The 12,265-nt window shown below is 38.5% G+C and overlaps 1 protein-coding gene across 1 annotated transcript in view; it reads right to left on the bottom strand.

Annotated features, from left to right (window-relative positions):
- The window catches only part of LOC150095284 (laminin subunit alpha-1-like), a 1,249,242-nt gene that overhangs the window by 756,539 nt on the left and 480,438 nt on the right, over nucleotides 1-12,265 (bottom strand). The window contains exon 27 of the mRNA XM_090410638.1: nucleotides 9,026-9,166. Within this exon, the coding sequence (XP_090266764.1) occupies nucleotides 9,026-9,166 (141 nt within the window). The remainder of the gene's footprint in view (nucleotides 1-9,025; nucleotides 9,167-12,265) is intronic.

Raw genomic sequence — 12,265 nt, 5'->3', positions numbered from 1 at the left:
TATCACTCCTTTTCTGCCTATCAACCAATTTTTGTAACCCACAAATCTTCAACCTGTTCTCATAAGGTTCATTCCACAGACCTGCTATCATCTTGGTCACTCATCTCTGGATCCTCTCCACCTCCTCCCCATCAAGAAGAAACCCCGGCGCCCATATCTGGGCACAGTAGTCTAGATGGGGTCTTATCAAGGCTCAATATAGAGGACCAATAACTTGTTTATTTCTGCTTGTTACAGTATTTTTCAGCAACCAAGTGATTTGATGAGCTGTTTTGGCCACTTTTGCAATGTGCCCCATAAACTTCAACTCCCTATCCACCAACACTCCCAAATCCCTGGCCTCATCAATCTCCTGGAGTACGGTTCCACCAATGTGATATACTGCTGCTAATCTTTTCACTCCAAAATGCATAACCTTACACTTTGCTACATTAAATTGACATCCATTTTCCCTAGTCCAGTCCTCCAAACTATCCAAATCATCCTGCAAAATTTTGACATCTGTGCACTCACAATTGCTCTACCCAGCTTTGCATCATCAGCAAACAAGTGAACACTTCCTCTCAGATCCTTTCCTATATCGTTAATGAACAAATTGAAAAGTAGTGGTCCAAGAACAGAACCCTGCAGAACACCACTAATTACAAGCCGTCTTTTGGACTCCACTCCTGAATAAACCACTCTCTGGTATCTCTCCATCAACCACCCTCCTATCCATCTCACCAACCCTATATCCATCCCCATCTGCTCCACTTTACTGATTAGAGTAACATGTGGTATCCTGTCAAAGGCCTTGACAAGGTCCAGTAGAATCACTGTAAACCCATTACCCTTATCCAGTTCAGCCATCACTGTGTTATAAAACATGAGCAAGTTACTGAGGCATGATCTACCCTTCACAAAACCATGTTGTCCCCTATACAGTATCCCATTTTCATCTATCCAATCCTGTATTCTTCTCTTGACTAATTTCTCCAAGAACTTGACAATGATGGCTGATATGCTAATCGGTCGGTAATTTACAACATCAGTCTTGGAACCTCCTTTATGTAGTGGAACTATTTTCCCCTTTTTCCACCCCTCGAGACTAACCCAGACCAGAGACTCAAATTAAACAAAATGGTCAAGGGTACTGACAATTCTTTAGCCACTTCACGTACAACACGAGCTGGTATACCATCCAATCCCACAGATGTATTGACATTGAGGTTTTGCAACAGACTACTCACCTCCACTTCATTCACCACAATTCCCATATAATCTATTGGTTCATTCATTTCTGCAATGTCACCACCTGGAAGATATATTCTTGCAAAATGCTCACTCAGTAATTCAACTATATCAGCTGAGTTGGTTACCTCCCTACCATCGGCATTCTTTAAAATCATTCTACCATACACATTTTTTCTTTTACTTGCAACGTATCGAAAAAACTGTTTAGGATTCTCCTTAGCCTACATGGCCAATGTTCTTTCATAATCCTTTTTTGCTTTTCTTACAACACTCGTTACCCTTCTGGCCTGTGCTTTATACTGTTCATGTGCCTGCAGGTCACCTTTCTCCTTAAATTCTCTCCATAGTTTCTTTTTTTTGCAGCTCAAGCTTAATAGTGTTATTCATCCATTTAACCCCTACTTGATTAATTATTCGGACTCTAGGTATACAGTCAGCCATTGCTTCATGCAAACACTTCTTTACCACCTCCAATGAACTATCAATTTCTAGCCCTTGCAGTTGTACATGCCATGGCACTGAACCAATCAATCTCCTAAGCTTGTCATACTTACCAGCCCGATAATTCCACATGTACCCCCTTTTAGTTGTAAAATCTACACCTTTAGCCACCTCCCAAGTCAAGACCCTATGATCACTCTCACCTATTAGTGGCAACGTGATCATATTCGTTACAGTCAAATTCTTAGATGCAATTACCAGGTCAAGCACTCTCTGACCCCTAGTATTTTCCATTACATGCTGTCGCAGAGAGTTATCCCTTAATAACCGCATAAAATCCAATTCCTTCCTCCCATGTGTCCTCTCCTCCTTCTAATCAATGTTACCATAGTTGAAATCTCCCATAATAATTACCCTCCACTCATTTCTTCTATTTGCTTATGCATACTATCTCCACCATCTATTCCATCACCTGGTCTATAGCATCACCCAACTGTATATTTAGTTCTGCTAATTTCAATCTCACACCAAAGCCTCAAATGTGCTCTTTTCTCTATCCTGCAGTTCCACTTCTATTCTTCTTGGCTGTAGCTCATCAGCTATCATCAATAACACTCTGTCCCCCATTTTATTCTCCCTGTCACTCCTGAACACACCATACCCCTCACATTCAATCCCACTAGCTGTATCATCTTCTGTCAGCCATGTTTCACTAATGCCAATAACTTGTGGTCTGGAAGTGCCAACCAAGGCCAAAAATTCTTCCCTCTTCTTCCTAATACTTCTGGCATTTGTATACATGAATTGAAGAAGCCAAATTTGTCCCATCCCTATTTTGACGCCTTATACTAACTATTCCATTCTGATTCATAGTCATTCCCACTCGCTTGGGCATATTACACACATTCACACACTTAACTGCGTCCCTAAAATCTGTAAATCTACTTCCCCCTCCCTTAATAACTCTAGTTTCCCTGGTTCTGTAACTTCACTTCCACCACATTCGATAACACCTTTTCAAGTCTCCGCACACCAAATCCATTCAAATGTAATCCATCCATTTTGTACAAATCCTTTCGCCCATCAAACTCATTCCACACATCCACAAATTCCACACCACTCATCAAACATAATTCATGCATAAAGTCATTAGCAATTATGGCCCTCCTTCTATACTCTTCACTGTCATGCCGTGGCAACAGACTCACCATCCTAACTCTCTCACTCTTTTCTTTTGCCACCTCAAGCAATTCCTTCACATTCTCACTCATAGCCTTTTTATTTCCTTTCAAATCATTTGTACCCACCACCACTATCAATTCCTTCATCTGCTGTTTTTGCATCATAATCGACTCGCTATAAACAAGTATAAACAACTTGGATTACTGAACAAAGGAAGGGTAATTATTATGGATGATTTTAAGTATGGCAGTATAGATTGGAATGAAGAGATAGCATCTGGGAATAAGGAAAATGAATTTCTCAAGTTCTTGAGAGATAACTATCTCAGGCAGCAAGTAAAGGAGGACACCCAAGGATCAGGAGTTCTAGATCAGATCATTTCATCAGAGGATGTAATTGTGAGAGGGTGGTTTCACACTTTCCTCCAGTTGGTGAAAGTGATCATCAAGTAATCACCTGTGGTGTGGCTAGCTATATGCAGACTTTTGTGAGGAAAGGATTATGTGGAATCATAAGGCTGGTGATTATGACAATCTTAGGAGACAGGTCGTAGCTATAACATGGAATGAAGAGCTGAGCGGTAAGGAAATAAATGCTGCATGGGAACTGACAAAAAAATACATAACAGCATCAATGTGAATGTATTCCGAAGGCCAAAAGGCTGAGTAAGGTAGTGTAAAATGGATGAATGTGGAGTTTAAGCATGAAATCTGGAAAAAGAAAGTACTTTGGAGGAAGTACAAGATGAATAATTGTAATAATCAGTCACATGATGAGTATAAAAAACAAGCCAAGAGAGTGACTCAGTTAGTAAAGAAAACAAAAGTAGAGTATGAGCAGTCTATTATATAGTGAAACCTGTGGAGTATTCATAACTATAAACTCATGCTTATGCCACAGTATTTAAATTTTAATAATATATAGATATTTCATCTTAAGTATCTTAAGACATCGTCAGTACAGTTATTACAAACAATACTAGAAATTACATTCAAAGGAAAAGTTGGTGTGCATGCTTACATTGAAATCCCTCTATGCATAGAGTAGCGTGTTTGAGGATCCAAAAAATCTAAGCATGCACTAACTGTTCCTTTGAATGTAATTCCTAGTATTGTTTGTAATAACTGTATTGATAATGTTTTAAGATACTTAAGATGAAATATCTATATATATAATAAAATTTAATTGTAATTGTGTGAATTTATACTTAGAGTATGAGCAGAAATTGGCTAATCAGACAAACTAGAAAGTTTTTTAGATATGTCTCAAATATAAGGAAGAATGATCATGGTAAGATGAAGTTAATGGATGAAAGTGATAGAATGGTAACTGCTGCAGAAGACATTGTTGAATTATTCAGTGATCGATTTATAAAGGTGCTTCATCCTGATCAGAGTGGAATTATGAGGAAATTAAATGTTGAGGATATATAGGAGAGGATGGCTTAATTGTCGGTGAGCAGGAGATATTTGAGGAAATAAGCAACCTTGATGTCAATAAGGTGATAGGATTTGATGACATATCACCACGCATCTTAAGAGAATGTTCCAGCAAACTGGCAGCAGCATAGTCATGCCTATTTAATAAGAGTCTTACAACAGCATAGTTTCCAAGGGAGTGGAAGGAAGGTAAAATTCTTCCACTGCATAAAGGTGGTCATAAGGCTGTGGGTTGAAATTATAGGCCAGTTTGTATATCTGGAGTTGTGGTGAAGGTACGAGAGAGATTGGTGAGAAGTAGGATACAGAAATGGGTTGATAACAGCAGTATTCTCTGTGGTCATCAGCATGGGTTTGTTAAAGGGAGATCATGTTTTACTAACTTATGTACTATAACAGGGTGACAAATGCCTTGGACAAGGGAGATGCATATATAGTGGTAAACTTAGATTTTGCAAAAGCTTTTGATAGACTGCCACATAACAAGCTGTTGAATAAATTGAAACAGATGGGATTGGATGACAGACTTCTGAATTGGATCAGTTACTGGCTGTTGGATAGATATTAGAAAGTTGTATAGGTGTGGTATCCCAAAAGAGAGACGTCACTAGTGTGCTGCAGAGGTCAGTTTGGGGGCCAATATTGTTCAATTTGTATATTAATGACAGATTTGTATGACAGATAGCTGAAGTTCAAAGAAATCTCAGCAAGTTGGAAGTTTTTTTTTTTCCCCGCTTGGAGACTATAATAAATTTAGTTTAATCCTTTATCCAAGTGTAAGCAAACAAAGTTTGTGCCTGAAGTATCTTCAGGACTGAGGCAACTCATGGTAAAGGTGGACCAAGCTTTCATCACTACTTGTCTTAGTATCTCGAATAATGATAAACATATCTCCTTGCAGACATGTATAATGCTATGCATTAAGGGAAGGGCCACTACCCAGACCAGTTTCAACCTTTATTGAATGTTCACGTACAAGTCAAACTCCAAAAACTCAGCATTGTTCCCCTCAGTAACAGGCTCACCCTGCCACTGAGAAGAACTGTCAGCATTGGCTCTACCCCATGGCAGGCTCATCCCCCACTGAGCAGAGCTGCTCATTTGCTCATATGTCATCTGAGGGGGTAACAGCAACAGCCATGCATCAGTTAACTTCATGGGCTACAACAATGCCATTCATTACCCAAGCTTCCAGCCAGTTTCGACCTTTATTGAGGTCTCGTCAGTGGGAGCCAGACACAGAGGTGGTGATACTAAGGTGGAAGCAATGGAGAGGTTATATTTACCTATACGAGTTGCCAAAAGGTGTCTCACCTTATTATTAAATTACTCTGGATATAGAGAAAGATGTTGGAAGTTTTTTCCTACTTGGTTAGACTATAATAAATTTAGTTTAATCCTTTATCCAAGTGTAAGCAAACAAAGTTTGCACCTGAAGTATCTTCAGGACTGAGGCAACTCGTGGTAAAGATGGACCAAGCTCTCATCACTACTTGTCTTAGTACCTCTTTTTATTGCTTGCACCTTAGTATCACCACCTCTGGGTCTGACTCCCACTGACGAGACCTCAATAAAGGTTGAAACCAGTCTGGGTAGTAGCCCTTCCCTTAATGCATAGCATTATAAGAAGGGCTACTACAAAGCACGTCTGCAAGGAGATGTGCTTTGCATTATGGGAGATACTAAGACAAGTAGTGATGAGAGCTTGGTCCACCTTTACCATGAGTTGTCTCAGTCCTGAAGATACTTCAGGCACAAGCTTTGTTTGCTTACACTTGGATAAAGGATTAAACTAAATTTATTATAGTCTAACCAAGTGGGAAAAAACTTCCAACATCTTTCTCTATATCCAGAGTAACTTAATAATAACTATCTCAGCAAGGTTGGGACTTTCTATAACAACCATCTTTGACATCAATAATGAGAAGATTCACATGATGGTCAGTTCAATGTGGGTGCACCAACTTCTCTCTTCAATTTAGAAGGAGCATCGTGTGACCTGTTCCCACCAGTTTATAGAGCTTTGCCAAGGGGAATCAGAGAGAACTGCTAGAATCCATTGTCAGCTGGAATGAAACCATTGTCCATTATTATGTCCTCTTTCCAAAAGGGAATCCATTGCATGGTGCAAAACAAGCAAGCTCCACCGAGTAAAGCCAAGGTCACTCAGTCCACCAAGAAGATTTCGGCAACAATCTTTTGGGATTGCCAGGGAATTCTTTTGATTGACTTCAAGGAAAGGAATACAACCCTTAATACAGAATATTATGCTTCACTCCTGCACAAACTGTATGATGTTATAAAGGAGAAGAAACGAGAAATGCTCAGTCATGGTGTTCTCCTGCTTTGTGACAATGTTCCGCTGAATAAGACTATTGTTGCGAAGGTTGGAGTGAAGGACTGTGGCTTCCAGGAGATTGAACACTCACCATATAGCTATTTTTCAAAGAAATGTTAATTCAAAGATGTGAAAAGCGTGCTGAAGTAAAGGGAGATTATATTGAAGTGCCACAGTTGTTTTCTTTCTATCACCTCTAAAAGTTAGTCAGGCTGAAAACTTATGCAACCACGCTCATAGGTCTTTTTTTTTCCCCCTGCAATTTTTGGACACAAAATGTTTTGCAGAAAATGCTGCTATCCCAGACAACCCTGTAGGTAATTATGAATTTTTGGACACAAAATGTTTTGAAGAAAATGCTGCAATCACAGACAATTCTGTTGGCCTGTTACCATGACCTCAATCTTATGGTACGATCTGATCATAATTAATTTAACCCCTGATTACTGATGTCGATGTTTTTTTTAGATGAGAAAACATTGGATGTTTCCACTTTAAGGACTGAATGTTTAATTCTGGTTATATCAAATACGGAAATGGGTTTTCATCTTGCGAAATAGAGAAACAGGCAGAAGAGCATACACATTTAACAGACATAAAACACTAGCCTCAGTCTCAGTGACTGCAGCTCTAACTTCAAACAACATCTTCAAGAAAGCTGTTAATCATAACCACCAGCCATCAAAAGCTGTAGATGACTGCTGCTGGAAAGTGGAGAAGTGAATAGAGAGAATGAATCAGATCGAGAGGAGAGTGATGTGGAAGAGCAGGAGAGATTGAAGGAGTGGAAATGAATGGGGAAGTGAGTGGTATGAGTATAGAAAATGAGAGAATGGGTGTGCAAGAGGAGCAGGGAAACGGGGAGGCTCAGGGTGGACAGGGATACACAGCGTGAGAAAGGTGGATGCTCCAAGAGGAGGTGAGAGCATGTGTAGGCAGGAAAGTAATGGGATGATCAAGGATCAAAAGGAAACAGATGGAATTGCAAAGGGTTCTAAAATGAAGAAGCAGAAAGGGATATGGCCCCAGTCCAGCATGGAGAGATCACATCGAGTGAGTGGTATCAGTGGAACTAGCTGTAGATCCAGAAATGAGTTGTTGTGTTTGAATACCAATGCTAGAAGTATAAGAAACAAGGCGGATGAAACGGTTGCACTAATTGCGTCTGTTCACCCAGAGATTGTCGGAATAAGTGAGGCATGGTTAGATGAGGATGACATCCTGACAGGAATAGAGATAGAAAGGTATGATGTTGGAAAGGGTCCAAAGGCGACTGACTAAGGTAGTTTCTGACCTCTGGAATCGAGTATGAGGAAAGATTGAAAAGATGTAATTTGCAGAGTCTAGTGGAGAGAAAGAAGAGGGGAGATATGATAGAGACCTACAAGTTGGTAAGGGGTTGTTATAGGATCAGTGGTGGAGAAGTTCTACAGAGAATAGTGGGAGATCAGGGGAGAACCAGAGGTCATCCCTGAAAACTGTATAAAGAGGGTGTGAGTAGGGGAGTGAGAGGCAGGTTTTTTTCGTGCAGAGTTGTGAATGATTGAAATGCCTTGCCTGAGAGTGTGGTGTCTGCAAGGAGTTTGAATGTATTTAAGATCCGGTGTGATGAGATGTGTGTGAGATAAAAAGTGCCTCCTAGATGAGTCTTTGACTCCATGAGGTCTTGTTTAATAATAATAATTTAATAATAATAATGACTCTGAGGCCATCAACATCACATCAGTGTCATCAGTGTAGATGACACTGATGTGATGTTGATGGCCTGCCACTTCTTGGATTGTCTTTAATGCTCGGATGCCCTTCACAGAAGCAAGATGACCACCATGACATTGTGCTATGATCGACTGCACCATCTCCACAAACTTCAATCAATTCTATCTCATCCAGTCGAGTATTTAAAAATTTCTTTAGCATCTATTCAATAAACTCTTTGGAATCCTCTCCACTGCTTCCAAATTCCCAAGACTCCTAGATGACAAACGACCTGTGCACAGAAATCCAGAGGTAGTTATTTCAAAGTCTTTTTCCAGTGAAGGTTTCAATTTTGATGTATAAATGCAGATCATTCTGCAGTATCCAATGTGAATCAAATTCTTCATCCATTTTTAAGTCTTATTTCATGGAAGAAGAACAAATGAATCTAAAATTAAGCTCATAATGTTTTCAGTTAGTCTGGCTTACAACTGACATGAACATGCATATATCATGTACAAATCTTTTGAAACAACCCTTACGGACAGCTGATTATAATCACTCTGAACAGTGATGGTCAACTGTATATTGCAAGTGTATATTTCATAAAAACCTTTATTTCATTAATCCCAAATATTCTCCTCTATCAGGAAAGATAGAGAATTATATCCAGTTAAAATTAAGCTAAAAATATTACCTGTGCTCTCACCATCTTTGCTTGATCACATGTTTCTGTTCTACCAAAACAGAAACATTCAAAGCATCCTCTGGAATTTTCAAGAGTCATCCCAAATGTCCCTGCCTTGCACCTGGTACAATGTTTACCTTCAACATTTATCTGCATGGAAAATATATAAATCACATTTTGTTAACCAAACAGGCTGCTAAAGTTAAATAAACATCTAAGATAAATAACAACAATAATCACACATCATATATATCCCTTATTTTCATTCACTCACTCACACACTAATTTTAATTTGATTTCTATTTAAATACGATAATTTTTCTATTGAAATACTTCACAGAGTTCACTTTTCAGTAAGTTTAAAGAGAATAATATCGCACACTCTTAGTTAGTTGTTTCTGGGTCCTCTTCATCACATCTCCGATGAATTCAGGCAACCATATATATGCGCAGTAATCAACATGTGACCTTATTAAATTGCAAATATGAATAATATGAAATTAACACTTAGAATGATCAGTGATGCATCTCTACTGATTCAGTATGTACATTTTCTATAGAATTCCCAGGTCATGGAAATATCCATAGATATTTCCATAACCTGGGCTCATCCAAAATGACAACACATTTTTTTCAATATGCTAACCTGGAAAGACACATTATGGTTACTCTCTATTCCAGTGCAGTTTGACACAGAACTTGCTGAATAATTTTTTTCAATGTGCTATTACTGTCCACCAATGTTAATCTGCTATAATTATTCTTTCTCTTGCTTGCCATGTAGCAAAAAAAATTCCCTTGAGTTAACCTTGACCTAAACAGCCAATCTCCTCTCATACTGCACCTTCTCTTTCTTTAACATGCTCAACACCTTTCTAGCCTGCACTTTATACTCTTCAAGGATCTGATCACCACCGTTTTACCTCCTCCATAACATTTTCTTTTCCAGTGCATCATGCTTGATTTCGCTGTTCATCCTTACTCTATTTACTTGCTTAACCTTCGGCATGCAGTCATACACTGCTTTTGTCAGATACTGCCTTGTGAGTTTCTATGCATTGTCAACATCTTTTCTGCTCAGTTCATCTCCCCAACGCATTGATGCTAACTGACTACAGAGGTTCCTATAATCACCTACTTTATACATACACATGTATCCATTTTTGGGAGTGACCGTTTCTTGTTTCATCACTCCCAAACAAGTACCTCCTGATCACTCTAACCAACCGGTGGCAGTGTCAAAACTTCATTAACAACTCCATCTTGTGAAGTTATCACCAAATCCAAAACATTAAAGCCTCTAGTTGCTTCAATCACGTGCTGTTTACAATATTTATCTCTCAGAAATTCCACAAACTTGCTCTCCTTGTTCCCACACACTATCTCCTCCTTCCATTCTATATTCCTGTAATTAAAATCTCCCATCATGATCACCTTCTTTTTACATGCCCAACTAATTTGCCTAAATATTTCACAATCGGTATTCTCTGTATTTCTGTAATTTCCTGGCCTATAGCAGCATCCCATCGGATATACTAACCTGTTTATTTCAACTTCGGACCACACACATTCAAAATCTGTGCATGGACTACCAACTTCCACACTTTGCAGACACAATTTCGCTGCAATCGTTAACAGCACTCTCCCTCCTCTTTTCACATTTTTATCCTTCTGGAAAATTATATACCCTTCTAATTCTATTCCTGACATCGCATTCTCCTCAGACAACCAAGTTTCACTTATTCCAATTATATTTGGGTATACCGTCTCAATCAATGCAATAAACTCAGCTCTCTTGTTTCGAATACTCCTTACATTTGTGTATAAACATAACAATTGCTGTGTTTGAAGCTATTCTATCAACAACAACATTTTCTATTCTAGCTGATATGTATATTCCAGATGATAAGCTTAATATTACTATTACTATTAATAGACTTCCAGGGAGGTCAGGGACTTGTCAAGGGAGAATATTATTATTATTTTATTATTTTATAGTATTATTTTATTATTATTACTTTAATGTGGTTCAAACTCCTGTTGTTAATTTAAAAGTGTCACAAAGCAACTCTTCTTGTCACGCTGAAGACAGTGATATATAATTCATCGAAATCGGCCAAGTGAAACCCAAATTTTGAGTGTGCTGAAAATTGAGCAGAGTTCACCATGGTCACTAACGAGCATAGAACAAAGAACATTGCCATCTTTACAGTTGTCCAAGGGAAGAAAGGTGAGCCATGAAGTGCAACAAGTGCCTGAAGGAATTATCGTCCGATGGAAATCATATAACCTGCAGGATATGCCTTAGGAATCTTCACTTTACACGTTCCGGATTCTCAGAAACAACATGGCAATGCAAATCCAATGCCAAGCGAGAGGAATGGAAATGCCTATACTGCAGAGAGGACAAAGAAATGCCGCCACCCATGATGCAACTGATTACGCCAGAGGCAGAAGCAGACAATGAACTGAACAGACAAAAAAATACCAGTGAATCTTATAATTTGAGTTCCATAAATTTATTACTAGAAAAAGGTTTAGAAAATATAAAAGCCAGCTTAGTGGATCTTGTCCAAGAACTATTTGATAAACAGAATAAAGAAATAACAAAAAAAAAATAGCAAATATGAAGAGTTTCTTAAATTTAATAATTCAAAAGTCGAAGAAGTCTTACAAATGGTAAAAGACATTAAAACCAGCATTAACGCATTAACTGACAGGCAGCACAAATTGATAAAAGATACATTGGAACTCCATCAAGAATTTAATTCCCTGAAACTACAATACAAAGTTTTAAACCAACAACAACATAAAGAAGACCTTGTCATAAACGGTCTTCCAGAAACTGAATCCACAGAAAATCTCAGAGACATAGTTTTAAAGTTAGGCCATGCAATTGACATCCCACTAGAGCATAATGATATTCAGACCATAAATTGGTTTCCCAGGAAGAACAAAAAACAAGGCTCACCACGACCCGCACCAGTCACAGTTCGTCTGACAATCAAGGCTACAAGAGACAATCTCATAAAAGCCAGCAGACTGAAAGAACCAGTAGTCAAGGATTGAAATGCATCGCAAGACAATATGCCAATCTTTCTATCTGAGTATTTAACACCTTTCAATCAGAATCTTTTGTACCAAGCAAGAAAAGGAAAAACAGAAAAAAAGTATAAATTTTTATGGATCAAAGACGGCAAAATATTCTTGAGAAAGTCACATACTTCAAAGTCTATACAAATAAAAAGC

Source organism: Typopeltis vanoorti, chromosome 20, assembly GCF_054136105.1.
Source record: "Typopeltis vanoorti isolate ZY-2024b chromosome 20, IOZ_Tvanoo_1.0, whole genome shotgun sequence".
Classification (NCBI taxonomy): domain Eukaryota; kingdom Metazoa; phylum Arthropoda; class Arachnida; order Uropygi; family Thelyphonidae; genus Typopeltis; species Typopeltis vanoorti.
Note: the sequence above shows the minus strand (reverse complement) of the source record. Positions and strands in the feature narration are given on the sequence as shown.